Source organism: Cavia porcellus, unplaced genomic scaffold (genome assembly GCF_034190915.1).
Source record: "Cavia porcellus strain 051 isolate PalLab524CR breed Dunkin Hartley unplaced genomic scaffold, mCavPor4.1 scaffold_26, whole genome shotgun sequence".
NCBI classification, from domain to species: Eukaryota; Metazoa; Chordata; class Mammalia; order Rodentia; family Caviidae; genus Cavia; species Cavia porcellus.
Window position 1 is genome coordinate 44,993,565 of NW_026947509.1, and position 13,635 is coordinate 45,007,199.

Here is a 13,635-nt window from a genome sequence, read left to right on the forward strand (position 1 = left end):
CTTCCTCCTCCTCCTCCTCCTTCTTCATCATCTTTTTGGAGACAGGGTCTCGCTATGCAGTTCAGGCTGGCCTTGAACTCTCTAGCCCAGGCTGACCTTGAAATTGCAGGGATCCTCCTACCTCAGCCTCCCAAATGCTGGAATTACAGGCATGTGCCACCATGCCCAACTAGCAACTTCATTTTTGAAAGTTAGTAATTATAAAATTGTTTCTCCTTTTAAACTACATATTACAATGGTTACAAAAGAACTCTGTGGTTTTCAGTAGAATAGTTTGTACGTGTGTGTCGAAGAACAGTGTTTTTCCCCCAAGTGTTTTTAGTCAATGAGTGTGTATGTGTGTAAATTCACAGTATCCGTGTGGGTACTTTTTGTGCTGTGGGAATCTTTCCAACGTCTGCATCTTCGGTCTGATTTGTGACACTGCCCTGTGTGAGGGTGGAGAGACAGCTCTGAGGGAGACAGCGGTGTCTGATACAGGGTGCGGCTCAAATTCTGGTTGGCTTTTTCCACTTCTCTTCTCCTGTCCTCTAGTTCCAGTAGCATAGCGATTCAGGCTGTCACTTTCACGTCATGGGCTCCTGCAGAGGAGCCCACCCCGAGAGCCTGCAAACTTTGCTTGCTTCCGGCAGTAGTGGTACCTTCTGGAAGCAGAAGGAAGGTCAGGTCTTCCCTGGGTGCATTCGGTGGAAAGTACCCTTTCCATGGCGGGTGGGTAGCTTCTGGGGTAGAATTTCTTCCTCCCCCTCATAGGCAGCCTCTGAGCATTGTGTTGGGGTGTGCCACTCCTGTCTTCACCCAGGGGTAATCATGACACCCCAAGAATCCCTGCCTTGGAGGATGAGAAATAGGCATTGTTCTTACACTCAACTGCTCTGACAACTGGTCTGTAAAACATTTATCTGGAAGCAAGTTCATAGCGCTAGTAGGCTGAATTATGCTTGGAGTTTGACATTTCCACCAATCCCGAAATGATTAAGAGGTGTCTGTGCATTTATGCCTGTGTCTGTATGTTTACTTAATATGCTTCACATAATTCAGGGAGAATAATGGGCTTCCATTTCTAGCAACATTGTTATCTAAGTTTATTTCTACTTATTTGATTAAATGTATCATACTGTGCTCTAACCAAAGCATATTCATCTTTTTGACATTTTTTTATGTCTTCTCAGCTACTGCAAGTCAAGTCAGCAGATTAGGTATCTATAAGTCTTACTAGCAATTTTAGTTCTGTTAGCAAATATGAAAAGTGGTCTATTCCTCCTGACAGCTTGTCTTCATAAAAAAGTAACTCTCATGCTAGAATTTGTCCCTGGAGCAGACCCCAAGAGCAATCAGCCACCTTCAGATGTGTCTTTGGAAGTGTTATGAATGAGTCCCACGCAGACAATTCCTGCCACGCTACAAGGAAAGCTCACAGGAGAATGGCACACAACACATAGCTGATGCTGGCCGGTCCTGTGGCCCGGCTGGTGTGGACCTTCTGTGATAAAACGTTTTTCCTTTGTGTCTCTTTCTTCTTTCAGCTGTTCGAGCCCACAGAGTGTGGGAATGGATATGTGGAGCCTGGGGAGGAGTGTGACTGTGGCTTCCACGTGGTAGGTGTCGAAGGCTTGCTTGCCTTCAGGAAACCCTTTCTCAGCGTGCAGGCGTGGAGCTAGGGAGAGGCTGGGGTGTCACTCACCGTGGTCTCACCGCCTTTCCAACGACTGCTTCAGCCCAGCTCAGACCAGTTAGAATGAGTTGTGTCTTTCTAGCCTTGTCTGAAAAAGCCTGTTGGATTGTTCTAATCAGATTCTCTCCCTCTTAAAAATCCTTAGCTCATACTCAGATAAGTTTTACAAAGCCAGGGAGCATTTTTTTCCGCGTTGTGTATTATTTTTGCCTCTGTAACGCTAAACTGGGTATTCAGGGTGTCGTACAGCTAACAGGGTTGGGGTGGCCTGTTAAGAAACAAACCTGTTCTTTGATAGCGATCCCCTTCCCCCATCGGACTCTGCTGAGAAATTCGGCAGAAAAGAGTCGGGCACTGTTTAAAGAGACTGATTCTTTCCCGGATTTGCACTCGCTGTGTGAGTTACCAGGTAGAGTACTGCAGGCAGCCTCGACCCAGGCTCTGGCTCACTCCCGTGTGCATTCTCCCCCAGGAGTGCTACGGACTGTGCTGTAAGAAGTGCTCTCTCTCTAATGGGGCGCACTGCAGCGACGGGCCCTGCTGCAACAGCACCTCATGCCTCGTGAGTATGGGCAGGGCAGCCTGGGGTCTCAGAGTGTGCGCTATGTGGTTCTGTAGCTCGTCACAGCCTGATGCGCTCTGGCTTGATAACTTTGTAGGCTCCATTGTTTCTCCTAAATTCTGTGGGTCACATTTACCTTTTCTGTTATTTGCTATTACCTTATCCTACAATGCCTCCTTAAGAAAATATACCACCCAGATTCCAAAATAAAGACTGAGTCACTCTGTTAACACATAATCAAATTAAATTGTTGAAGAAGAACAACTTTTATGATTTTTTTAAAAAACAACATGACCTGCCTTTAACCTGTTTTTCTTAAAAACTTACTCTAGACCCAGAGCATGAGAGCTAGTGCCCATATTTTTCCACTTGGCTTTTCGAATCCTCCGTGAAGTCAGGAGAACTAGATACGGGTGTAATTCTGTGTGTGCACAGTCTGTGTTGTGTGGACACAGGCTTCCATCTGCAGGGAACTCTGGTTAGTTTTAAAAAGTCATTTTTAACGTTTTCCTGATAGAAGACATGTGATTATCCTTATGATCATAAAATTACATAATTTTATTATTTTTTAATATACCAAGAGATACTGTACATTAGGATATTCTGAAAGATTCTAGCCTAGTTTGTTCTTTCCCTTGTCCCCTAGCAGATTATAAATTGCCTGAGGCTTTCATCTTTTATCCATCCCTTCCCCAGAAAAACAATGTTTTGCATGTTACAATGATACTCTTTTGAGAAATACGGCAGGCAATCACTGGTGTCACTCTAGGTCACTTACATGAATTCATTGTCACTTTATTGTATTTATTTAGCTAAGACAAGATTAAGGTTCTTGCTGATGGACAGTGGAGGCTGTGTGTGTGTATCAGTTCTTCAGAGAAATGTTAAATGTTTATACTGTTTTGCTTCTTTGTCTTACACAGAGCAAGTGTTTCCTCGTTACCTAATTCCCATCACATTGAAATTATTTTAAAGTAATAGTCAGAGCCAGTGGTTTTGAGACCTGACACTTCATACCTTGACTGACAATTCATCTTGAGCGAGGAGGTGGCATCTGGGTCCTATTTTACTTTGGCCCCTCTTTCGCTAATTCATGAAAGGGTTTGCAGATGATTGTGACCAGAGATTATCAGGAAGTATAAGAATCATCACTTTTTGACATATTAATTAATACTAGCTCCTAATATTGGGTTTTGATTTGCAGTTTCAACCACGCGGGTATGAATGTCGGGATGCTGTGAACGGGTGTGATATCACTGAATATTGTACCGGAGACTCTGGCCAGGTATGGAAACTGTATTTTAGGAAGGCATTGAACCCATTTTAAAGTTTTCAATGTAGGTTATTCATGTGAATGTACTTTGATTTCTTTTATGTTTTCTAGTTATTCCTACCTCTTTGACATTCTTTTATTTAAAGTAAATGTTTAATATCTTGTTTCTGTACCCATATCCTTTTTAAATTCTAAACATCCCATTCATAAACAGTTCTCTATTTTATTTAGTGTTTTATGTCTTGTTTTTTTGTCAGTATATGTGTGCAGTACATAATGGTTACATTCATCACGGGCATGTGTACACGTACATAACCTCCTCATACTTTTTTTGTTCCTTCTCTTCTCCTCCCTTCTTCCTTTTTTAAAATATGATTTATATCTAGTTAGTTGATTTTTATCTTGGTCCGAACATATGAAATAGGACAGTCACATGCATGCAGCTCTAGGGAGCTGTTTTCAAATATTTTGGAGGTACGAGCCCTTTCCTTTACCGAACTGAGTGGGAGCCCAGTGTAGAAAACAGAGCAAGCAGCCCTGCTCTGGCTGAAGTAGGACCGGATGGGAGCAGAAGCCACCTCCCTCACTGTCTGGCTGCCTGCGTCCCTGTGCGTAGCACTGGCTTTGTGGCCTCTGTTCTGGCATCGTTTTCGGTCCATTAAAATTCCTATACCATTTTAATCAGGGCTGACTTCTAGGGCCCCTTCTTCATGTAATTCTTATGTTCTTTATTTATATCATAGTAAGCATTTGTTATTTAAATAAACCTTGGTGGTGTTGGGTATCAGACACTGCTGTGAACGCCAGGGTACAGGTGGGAGTGGACATGCTGACAAGGTCTTGCTTTATGGAGCTTATGCTCTGCCTAGGTGAGCGAGGTGAAGAAACAGAACTATGAGGTCACGGGAAATGCAGGGTAGGTTGGGGTGTCCCACCTAGAGGTCCAGGAGGGCACAGAAGCTTGGTTCCTGCAGGACAAAAGGTTCAAAAAGGATTTCAGGAAATCAGGGCAGGTTCGGAGTATAGGCCATAATAAGAATTGTGAATTTTATTCTATCTTCATTTACATTTTGACATTACTTAAGCATTTCCCTGAGGGTTTCCTAGTACATCTGAGGTCCTAATTTAGTCCCCAGTACTGGGGGAAGCCTTTTTTTGTACACTATACAGCTTTTATAAATACCCTTTTCTTGATCCTATGAGAATCTGTCACGTGGATTTATTAGTTGAGGTACACCTAGTGGTGGATATTGAGATTTTATGACACTTTTTCATTATTTTATTAGTATGGAAGTGAATATGTGCATTTTTGCAAATATTTCTTATTCACTTTTAATCATACTCCTTAGGGCAAGTTCTCAGGAGTAGCATTAAATATATAAACAAGTTTCTGTGCAAGTTTTCCATAATGTAATGATGGAGTAGAAGAATTGTAGGTTGTACCTTTCATGACAAGTGTGCTGACAATCCTGACATTCTGTCTCACTGAGTTGTATTTTTAGTTTTAGAATATTTTTATAACTGACATGCAGGGTTTTAATTCTTTGTATTCAATCCTTTAAGAAGTTTTCTTGTAACTTCAGTCTTTGATTCCTGAGTTGCCTTGGAATTTATAAGAAGTAAAGCTTTTATAATGGGGGTTCTTTGTTCATTCTATTTTATTGTCAAAGAAAAATACACTTTCCTTTTTATTTCATATGTCTAAAGTGGGAATTGTATTGCTAACTTCTTAGTGGCATATTAGCACAGAATTTTGTCTTACAGATAATTTTTAAAGATGATCAGAATGTGTCTCTACGCAGTATTTTGAGTTTTCATTTACTGCATATTTTTGCTTATTAGTTTTGATATAGCTGAGTCATTTAAATTCATACTTTATGGCAGAATAAATACTACTAGTGCAACTGAGAGAGACCCTTGGTGAAAAATACAAGGTGACATGATAAATATATTTGAAAATGTGGGAAATGGTTTTTGTTAGTGCTGTGAAATAAGTTATCTGAATGGGAAGTATAATATAAGTAAGTGCTCCTGAGCTACTAATGCCTGCCTCAAAAGTAGGGATAGAATGATGTGTAAGACAGAAGCTAGAGCTGTATTTACAGGTAGAACAAAATATTCAGATTTATGGTTTTGCTATTTTAAAAGTCTTGAGAATATATGAAGCCTCATAGGTTAATAAATGGTTTACTGGTTGTAATGGTGCATGCCTGTGATCCCAGCACTCAGGAGGCTGAGGCAGAGGGACTGCTGCAAGTTCAAGACCAGTCTGAGCTGTGTAGTAAAATCCTGTTTCAAAAAGAGAAAAAAAAAGTTTCAGTGATAAGCAGTGTCTCAATTACTTTTTTCTCGTTGCTGAGACAAAATACTCTATACCCAAAGTTAAAGGAGAGAAGGTTTATTTAGCTCACAGTTTGTGGAGGTTTCAGTCTGTAATCGGCTGGCTCCGAGGCAGGATGGCACATGGCAGAGGGCAACAGTTCATGGAAAACAGCACAAGCAACAAGAGTAAAAGGGGAGGAGCTTGAGAGAAGACTCTGTCTCTTACGTTGTATGTGGGCCACACTCATTTGGGTGTAGCACTCACCCATAGTCTCAGCACTGGACCATGAATCAGTGCAAACTCTAGAAGCCCACCTGCATGACTGCATGAAGCTTTGGGGGGACATCCAGACACAAACCATAACAAGCCATCAGCTCTTTTTAGCCTAAACCAAAAACAAATTGATTAGACAGCACACATGGCTATGGCATTTATCACAAAGGTTGCTTTTTATTAGTGACGAATTCTGTAAACATTATGGAAGTGAATAGGACAAATTGATTTTAGAATCTACAGTGTCTATTCTGGTAGCACTGTTTTGTTGGTATTCCTGTTTACTGTGGTTGCATTAGTTTCAGAGTCAGTGAATAATTAATGGTAGTCGATTAATGAGATAATGATTGTGTTCTGAGTGAGTGTGTGCATGAAATATGCCACAGGGATCTCTGCAGTTGCGCAGTTGGCATAGTATTTCAGGTTTTGGTGCCAATAATCGCGTCCTTGGAATATTTACAAAAAGGTTCAGTAGAAAGCTGTGATGAATGGAGCTCATACGATGTCAGTTATTCTTTGGAATGACACAGAACTCCGAAGTATTTTACCTTGCAATGATCTCTCGTAGGTTGCTGCTCCTTAGGAATGCTACACTAGTTCCACTGCCTGTCTGTGATGATAAACTGCCCGATATGTGCAGAATCGAAAAAGTTGATTGCATCACGAGTGGTGCATTTATTCTCTTTGCCAGCCAGTGGTAATCGAGCAGCTACCTGTGCCTGGGATTATTCTGGGTGCCAGGAAGACTCCAGGGAACAAAACATACAGTCTTGCCTGTCTGGAGCCCTTGTGATGATGGGAACAACAGTAAACAAATAAGTAAAATGCATGAATTGTCATTTGCTAAGAAGACATAAAACAGGGGACTGAGATGCCAGTGAAGGAGGGAGTGGTGGTTTTGAAGAGATAAGGCTGTCTGAGAGGATGTGATTTCTGCAAAGCTGCCTCAGAGGGTGGACCGGCGAAGCATGCCGACCTCCTGGGTGAGATGGAAGGGACAGCAGAGACCAAGTTTGTGGGCCGGCTGCAGGCCAGGCCAGCACAAGGAGTCACATCGGTCATGGGCAGGGGACAGGAAGTAAGATCAAAGAGGTGATGGAGCCAGGTGGAGAGGAATGACCACTGGAGGCCAGCGGGGAAGCCGTTGAAAGGTCTTGAGCAGAGGAGCAGTGAGATTTGGTGTTTGTGTTTCTTAGAGGACTCACTCTGGTGACACTCAGGACTGTGTGAGCCTGGAGGGGAAGCAGAGGGCCAGGCAGGAGGCTGCCAAGCTCCGGGAATCCAGGTAGAAACGGTGGTGGCCTGCACAGGGCATTATCAGTGGAGATGGGGAAAGGTGGTCAGATTTGGGGTATTTAGACACTCCCAGGGTTTGTTGACAGATTGGATGGGAAGTGTGAAAGAGTGGAGAACAGGGCCTGACACTGTCGGCTTTGGCTTGGAAACCTAAAATTGGAAGAGTGTAAGGATTGAGGCTGTTTAAGGAGAAGATGCACAGAGGATGATCCTGGTTTCTGTTCCCTGTTTACTTGTTACACTTGTGTAAATTTTCCCCTTTTATATTTCGGTGGAACACTGTAGCAGAAGCTTTTGAACTGACCTTTCCTTGGCTCTCTTAAATGTGCAAAATTTTTTTTTAAAAAAAGTACTGGGAATCGAACTCACGACCTCATGCTTGTTGGGCAGGCATGCTGTGGTGCTGAGCTGCATCCTAGCCCCAATGTGCAGAAAATTTAACTTTATTTATTCAGGATAACTTTTGGGAAAAAAAGAAGAATTTTAAAATTAATTCAACTAAACGGGAGGCAAATGAGGGGACAAAGAGGTGATAGGGGTAGGTAAAATTGACCCAGGTATGTTATATGCGTGTGCAAGTCTACTGAAATTAAACCCATTGGTCTGTATAGCCAGTGTGCACTCATAGAAATCCTTAAGAAGTGATTTGGTAAATGGAGCTTGAAAAAGAAATAGCCACCCACCACAGATTGTTCTAGTACCAAGTCTATTTTGAGGGGTCAGAAATGTCAGGACTATTACATCAATAACATGGCGCTGAGAGGCTTGGTATTTATTCCACCTCAGAAAAGCAGCCTATAGGTGAGTGTCATGGTGCTAAATGCAGATTTGACATTTTCACGGAGTTTAGCAAGGTCTTGTAAATTGGTTCCTGAATAGGTCCACGCCTACATAACAAGCTAATTCATTTTCTTCACTGTCCATTTTAATCCCTTCTGCTTTGATCTCTGTGGGCGAGTGAATATAATTTGTCATTTTAGTCCATCTCATGGTAAACAAAAAATATGAGTATCTTCGCATGAATCTGATTGCCATTTAATTATTTACTTATTTATTTCTATCAATGATAGAATTCATTTAAAAAACTTCTTGAGGAGTTTATGTGTGTTATTCTAAGTATTTCCTAGTTGTATACTTACCGAGCTCATACATTTTCTTATTTTTATATTTTGAGCATATTCTTTGGAGATCCTGAACTGAAATGATACTATTTTTCAGTGTCCACCAAACCTTCATAAACAAGATGGATATGCCTGCAATCAAAATCAGGTATTTCAGACCTTAAATTTTTAATTTAATTAAAAAAACCCATTAGTTTGAAAGTTGTTTTTTTTCTCCCTCTTCAATAAATGTAACTTTGGAGGAAAATTACTCAAGGAAATCATTGCATTGCAGTTCTAACTCAGAGTTGTTCTGTGTCATAGCAGTTATTAAAGATATTTAACTCAAGTGACAAATTGCCCAGAATCAAAGATACAAGGGTTGTACAATTCAGAATCTAACTTACTGAGCTGTGACTGTTTGTCTGTTATGGGACAATATGACAGTACTGTAATATAGTTTTTAAACAATAACCTCACTATTCACATATATGAGAAGCATAGAATCATGCTAGTATCATTGAAAGAAATGTACCCTTTTTTGCTTTCTGTGAAAATTTTAAATTGCAGTCATTTCTTTGGCTTTGGAGAAGTGTCCTCTGACACCTGTTCTGAGTTTTGCTTTTAACTCTGTGGTGTCGGATGCTTCTGTTAAATTCTTGACTCTTACTGATCACTGTGAGAATCTGAGTGAAAAACCAGACCTAACTCAATCAAAAGGAGACCTTGCACGTAGTCAGATTTTAAGAAAAAGTTCAGTCGCGTGTGCCTCACTCTTGTGTGCTCTCACCTCCAGGGCCGCTGCTACAACGGCGAGTGCAAGACCAGGGACAACCAGTGCCAGTACATCTGGGGCACAAGTAGGTCGCGCCTCCTGCTCTGGCTCCCGCGTTCTGCTTCCTCCGCCTCGCTCTGCTTGCAGCAGAAACGCGCAGCTGATAGTGATTTAAAAGGAATCTAAAGGAGAGTGACAATAAAGAGAACTCTGAGCCACCAGTCTGTACAGCTCAGTGGTGCAGTGCGGGAGAGACACAGTTCGATCCCCAGCCTCCCCTGCCAAGTAATAATAATAACAATAACACAGAATCTATGGAAAACAGCCCCACAGAGTGAGAACTTCTCGTTGGAATGGAAGCGGGTTGCTCAGTGATATTCTTTGTCTAGCTCCTTGCATGATTTACTTTGTGCCTTGGCTTTAACATTTACCCTTCCCATCCAGTTAGTTTTCTGGATTTTCTTTTTTTTTTTTTTTTTTTAACCTAGGAAAATACTAGACTTATTTTTAAAATTCTGCCATTGGGTATTCGGTTCTGCAAGTTCTTGCTAAGGAGTGGTCATAATCTCAGAACATTCGCTGAATGTTAATACGCATACTCCTGACATTTACCACGCCTGGCCAGTGGCTTTAGTTCACGAGGACCAGACAGGAATCTGAAGAAATGGGGCTGCCACCCTGGCCAGTTTAGCTCCGTGGCGTTAGCTCCTGTCTGGCAAGCATGAGGTCGTGAGTTCAATTCCTGTACCAAAACAAAAAAGAAAAGAGACAAGAAAAAAGACGAAATGTGCTTTGGGGCTGGGGATTTAGCTCAGCGCCATAAGCGCCTGCCTTGCAAGCAGGCAGTCGTGGGTTCAGTCCCCAGTACCGATAAAAAGGAAAAAGAAAAAAAAAAAAAAAAAAAAAAAAAGAAATGGGGCTGCCTTGCTGCTGAAGCAGGGTGCCCTCAAAGGGAAATCAAGCGTGCAAAAGCAGAGAGCCTCCGGCCCAAGCTGTTTCAGTGTTTGGCAAATGTCATTAACTGTAAGATTTACATTCCATGCTTCAGTTTTAATAGAAGAAAGATAATTGAGATATATAGTCTTTTAAAAGATCTAAATATCAGAACTCAAGTACTGACAGAAAATCTCAGTGGGCTAACACTTTATCATTCAGCTTCCAACATGAAACAGGATTAATGATGTTTCTAAGTGTTCTGTGTCCCTCCCCAGATTCCTGCTGGTGAATCTGCCACTGCCCATCCTCAAGCCTTGGCAAGAAATTTGTTTCTCACATTAAAAATTGCATGTTGGAGCTTTTGTGAGTTAGTTCTCCAGAACTGCTAGTTAAATTCTCCAGCACTTGGTATCCAGTGTACGGCACATTGGTGGCTTCAGATTAGCCCTGCGGTATTTACACCATGGGAATTGGTAAACACTGCATCTCGGGGTTACTAGTTGTTAAAATGCTTAGTGGTGCATTACTGGTCATGGATAACAAAGAGAAATAAAGTTAGTGTTCTTCTCTTGCCTGTCTCTTAAAGAGGCCGCGGCGTCTGACAAATTCTGCTATGAGAAGCTGAACACAGAAGGCACCGAGAAGGGCAACTGCGGGAAGGATGGAGACCGATGGGTCCAGTGCAGCAAACAGTGAGTGGGCAGTCTGGACGCTCCTGTGGTTATCAATGCTCAGCTACCCCAAAACTTGAAGTGTGCATTTTAAGAATATTTTGGCATCTATAGAGCTAAATGACAGCAGACTAAACTGTCACCCTTACTCGGGAAGTCAGAAAAGTGGATCATATGCTGTATGTCACTTGATTCTTCTTTTGAAGAAATATTTAGCCTAAGTATTACAAATGGATATTAACTTTTAATTCTCGACTTTTGCTAGACTACATGACCTATAAAGTGGATATTTTGGGGGTTCCTCAGAGTAAAATAATAATATGTAATAGCCACTTTTTCATTGCTAGGACAATATATCTGACATCTACAACTTCAAGGAGGATGATTTTATTTTGCTTATGGTCTCAGAGGGTTTAGTCCATAGCAGCATGGCTCCAAAGCAGAAATACCATTGCAGAAAGGCCTGGGGGAGAAAAGTTGCTCAACCCCTGGCACCCAGGTGGTGTAACGGGGGAAACCATTGAGGGATACACTGACTAAAGCCGTGCCCCTGGTGACCCAGCTCTAATGCGCTCCTTCCTAATAGCACCTTTAGTTGTGAGCATCAGTGAATTCATCTATTGATGAGTACAGCACCCCATGAACCAGTCCCTTCTTGAGAGTCTTTAAATGGAGTTACGTAAAACATTATGCTTAACCCTGACATGCATTTTTAATCATTTCACCAAGGGCCCCCCTTAGGTACAAGTCATCCGATATCTACAGTAGAGACTTGTCCCTTCTGAAAAATGCTTCATTAGTGCATTATTGAAAGATATCTTCACCCAGGAAAATGATATTCTTTCAGAGGACATGATTTCATTTCCCTTTCTTTGGCTGATGGAGAAGGGTTAGAATTGTGAATAGGTAGTTTATTTAGGCTAATTTAGCAGGTTGGGACTGTGGAACCATTAAGTTATGGGTCAGAGATCCTTTGTTTTCTTTCCATAGCAAAGAGGATTTTTCTTCTTATTTTAAAGCAGAGCAAGGATTTAAGGGAGGTTTTATTTTTCTAGTTAATTATCTCTGTGCTGTACTTTAAGAAACTTTACAATTACATGTAGCCTTTGGTGGCGGAAGAAGTTTTAGAAGCAACAGATCTTCAACTATAATTTCTTTAAAATTAAATAAAAGTGGGAGAAGGCAGAACCTGTCGTCTGATGTCTTGCAAGTGAAGTGTAGATGTTCCTAGATGTTGATGCTTGGTTATTCCAGAGAGTAGGAAATCCCTGAAGTAATCAAAATCTGTGGGTTGGGCCACTCTGAATTTGATTGACTTTGTTCATTAGCTCCACATCTTTGGGCAAAGCTGGTCATTTCTCTGGATCTCTGTAACTTTAATAAGTTTGGGAGGCATTGGATTACATGACAGTAAAAGAGATCTTTTTGGATATCTGGTAATTGAGTATCCAAGCTCCAGTGAGTTAAAGAAAATTAGTGCGTGTCTTGGAAATCTCAAACAATTGTGAACCATTATATGTAAACTGAAAAGCAAATAACACACAAATATCCTTTCTTCTAAGTATTTATGATGTGAACCCCCGTGCAGTTTCCACCTGGGTCAAGAGCTGGCATGCAGCAGCATCCTGGAATCACGTCTCCTTCCCATGTCCACTCCGTTTCTCTCCTGGGTCCCTTCATCCAGACTTTTGTGACAGTGACTCTTTCTTTTCTTTAGAGTTTTATTTCCTGAGTTTTCATTCCTGAAGCCTATGAATCAGTTTATAGTTTGCTTCCGAAGCTCAGCCTTTTAAGAGTCTTTTTCCATAATTCAGCATTTTCAGAGTTTTTTTCCTTCCTTCTTTCCTTTTTTTGGTGCTTGCCAAGCAGGCGCTTACACCACTAAGCTCTGTCTCTAGCCCCCCTTTTTTTGAACATGCATATGTGCATACACTACAGTTTAGTTCTCCATTCTATTTTGATGGACATTTGGTTTATTTCTGTGCGCCACCCATTACGAACTAAACTGCTACCAGTTTCTACATGTAACTCATCATACATTTGTGTGCTATGCTCAGTAGAAAATGTGCTAAGTTATTGGGGAGTGAATATTTTCAGTATCATAAGATGACTTTAAACTATTTTCTAAAAACAGAGAGAAAATCCTACCCTCATGTGTATGTTAGAATGTGTTGTACCATCTTCTCATCAATACTTGATCTTAAGAAATATTTTATTTTTATCTTTTCTGGTGAGCATGAGTACCACCATCATTGTAATTTATGTTTACATGGAGTTTACATACATTTATCAGACACTGATGCCCTTTTTAATGAAGCAATATTTCCATTCTTTACCCATTTTTAAAGAGTCATTGTTTACTGAATCAGTAGTTGGGAGCAGAAGTGCTCACAGTGGGTGAGTCATAAAATTTCCCCGTGGACGCAGATGATTTCTGTTCTCTCTTCTGTGATCCTTGGATTGATAGTTTTACCTGATGCTTGTGAAGTCATGATTACAAAGTAGATACAAAAGCTGCACAGTCACCGGAAGAAAGTAGAGGTAGGAGCAAAAAGTCTTCCTCTTGTTAGGCTTTTCATCTTTTATGCAGTAAGCAAAACCAGCCAGCAGTTCACTAGTGATATGAATCCGTCTCCTGTCACTGTGGCTCTGGCCTGTTCTTACCTCTAGAGTTGGGCAGAAGGGGCATACCCAGGAATGGAAGCTCGCAACCAGCTTAGGCCGGTCAGGGTCCATCCTCAGGGCTGGACG

At 41.4% G+C, this 13,635-nt stretch overlaps 1 protein-coding gene across 2 annotated transcripts in view; it reads left to right on the top strand.

Annotated features, from left to right (window-relative positions):
- The window catches only part of Adam23 (ADAM metallopeptidase domain 23), a 148,334-nt gene that overhangs the window by 107,678 nt on the left and 27,021 nt on the right, over positions 1-13,635 (top strand). For both annotated transcript variants that reach the window (XM_063237349.1, XM_063237348.1), the window contains exons 16-21: positions 1,527-1,598; positions 2,148-2,237; positions 3,442-3,522; positions 8,621-8,671; positions 9,299-9,362; positions 10,800-10,905. In XM_063237349.1, coding sequence (XP_063093419.1) covers positions 1,527-1,598; positions 2,148-2,237; positions 3,442-3,522; positions 8,621-8,671; positions 9,299-9,362; positions 10,800-10,905 — 464 coding nt within the window. The remainder of the gene's footprint in view (positions 1-1,526; positions 1,599-2,147; positions 2,238-3,441; positions 3,523-8,620; positions 8,672-9,298; positions 9,363-10,799; positions 10,906-13,635) is intronic.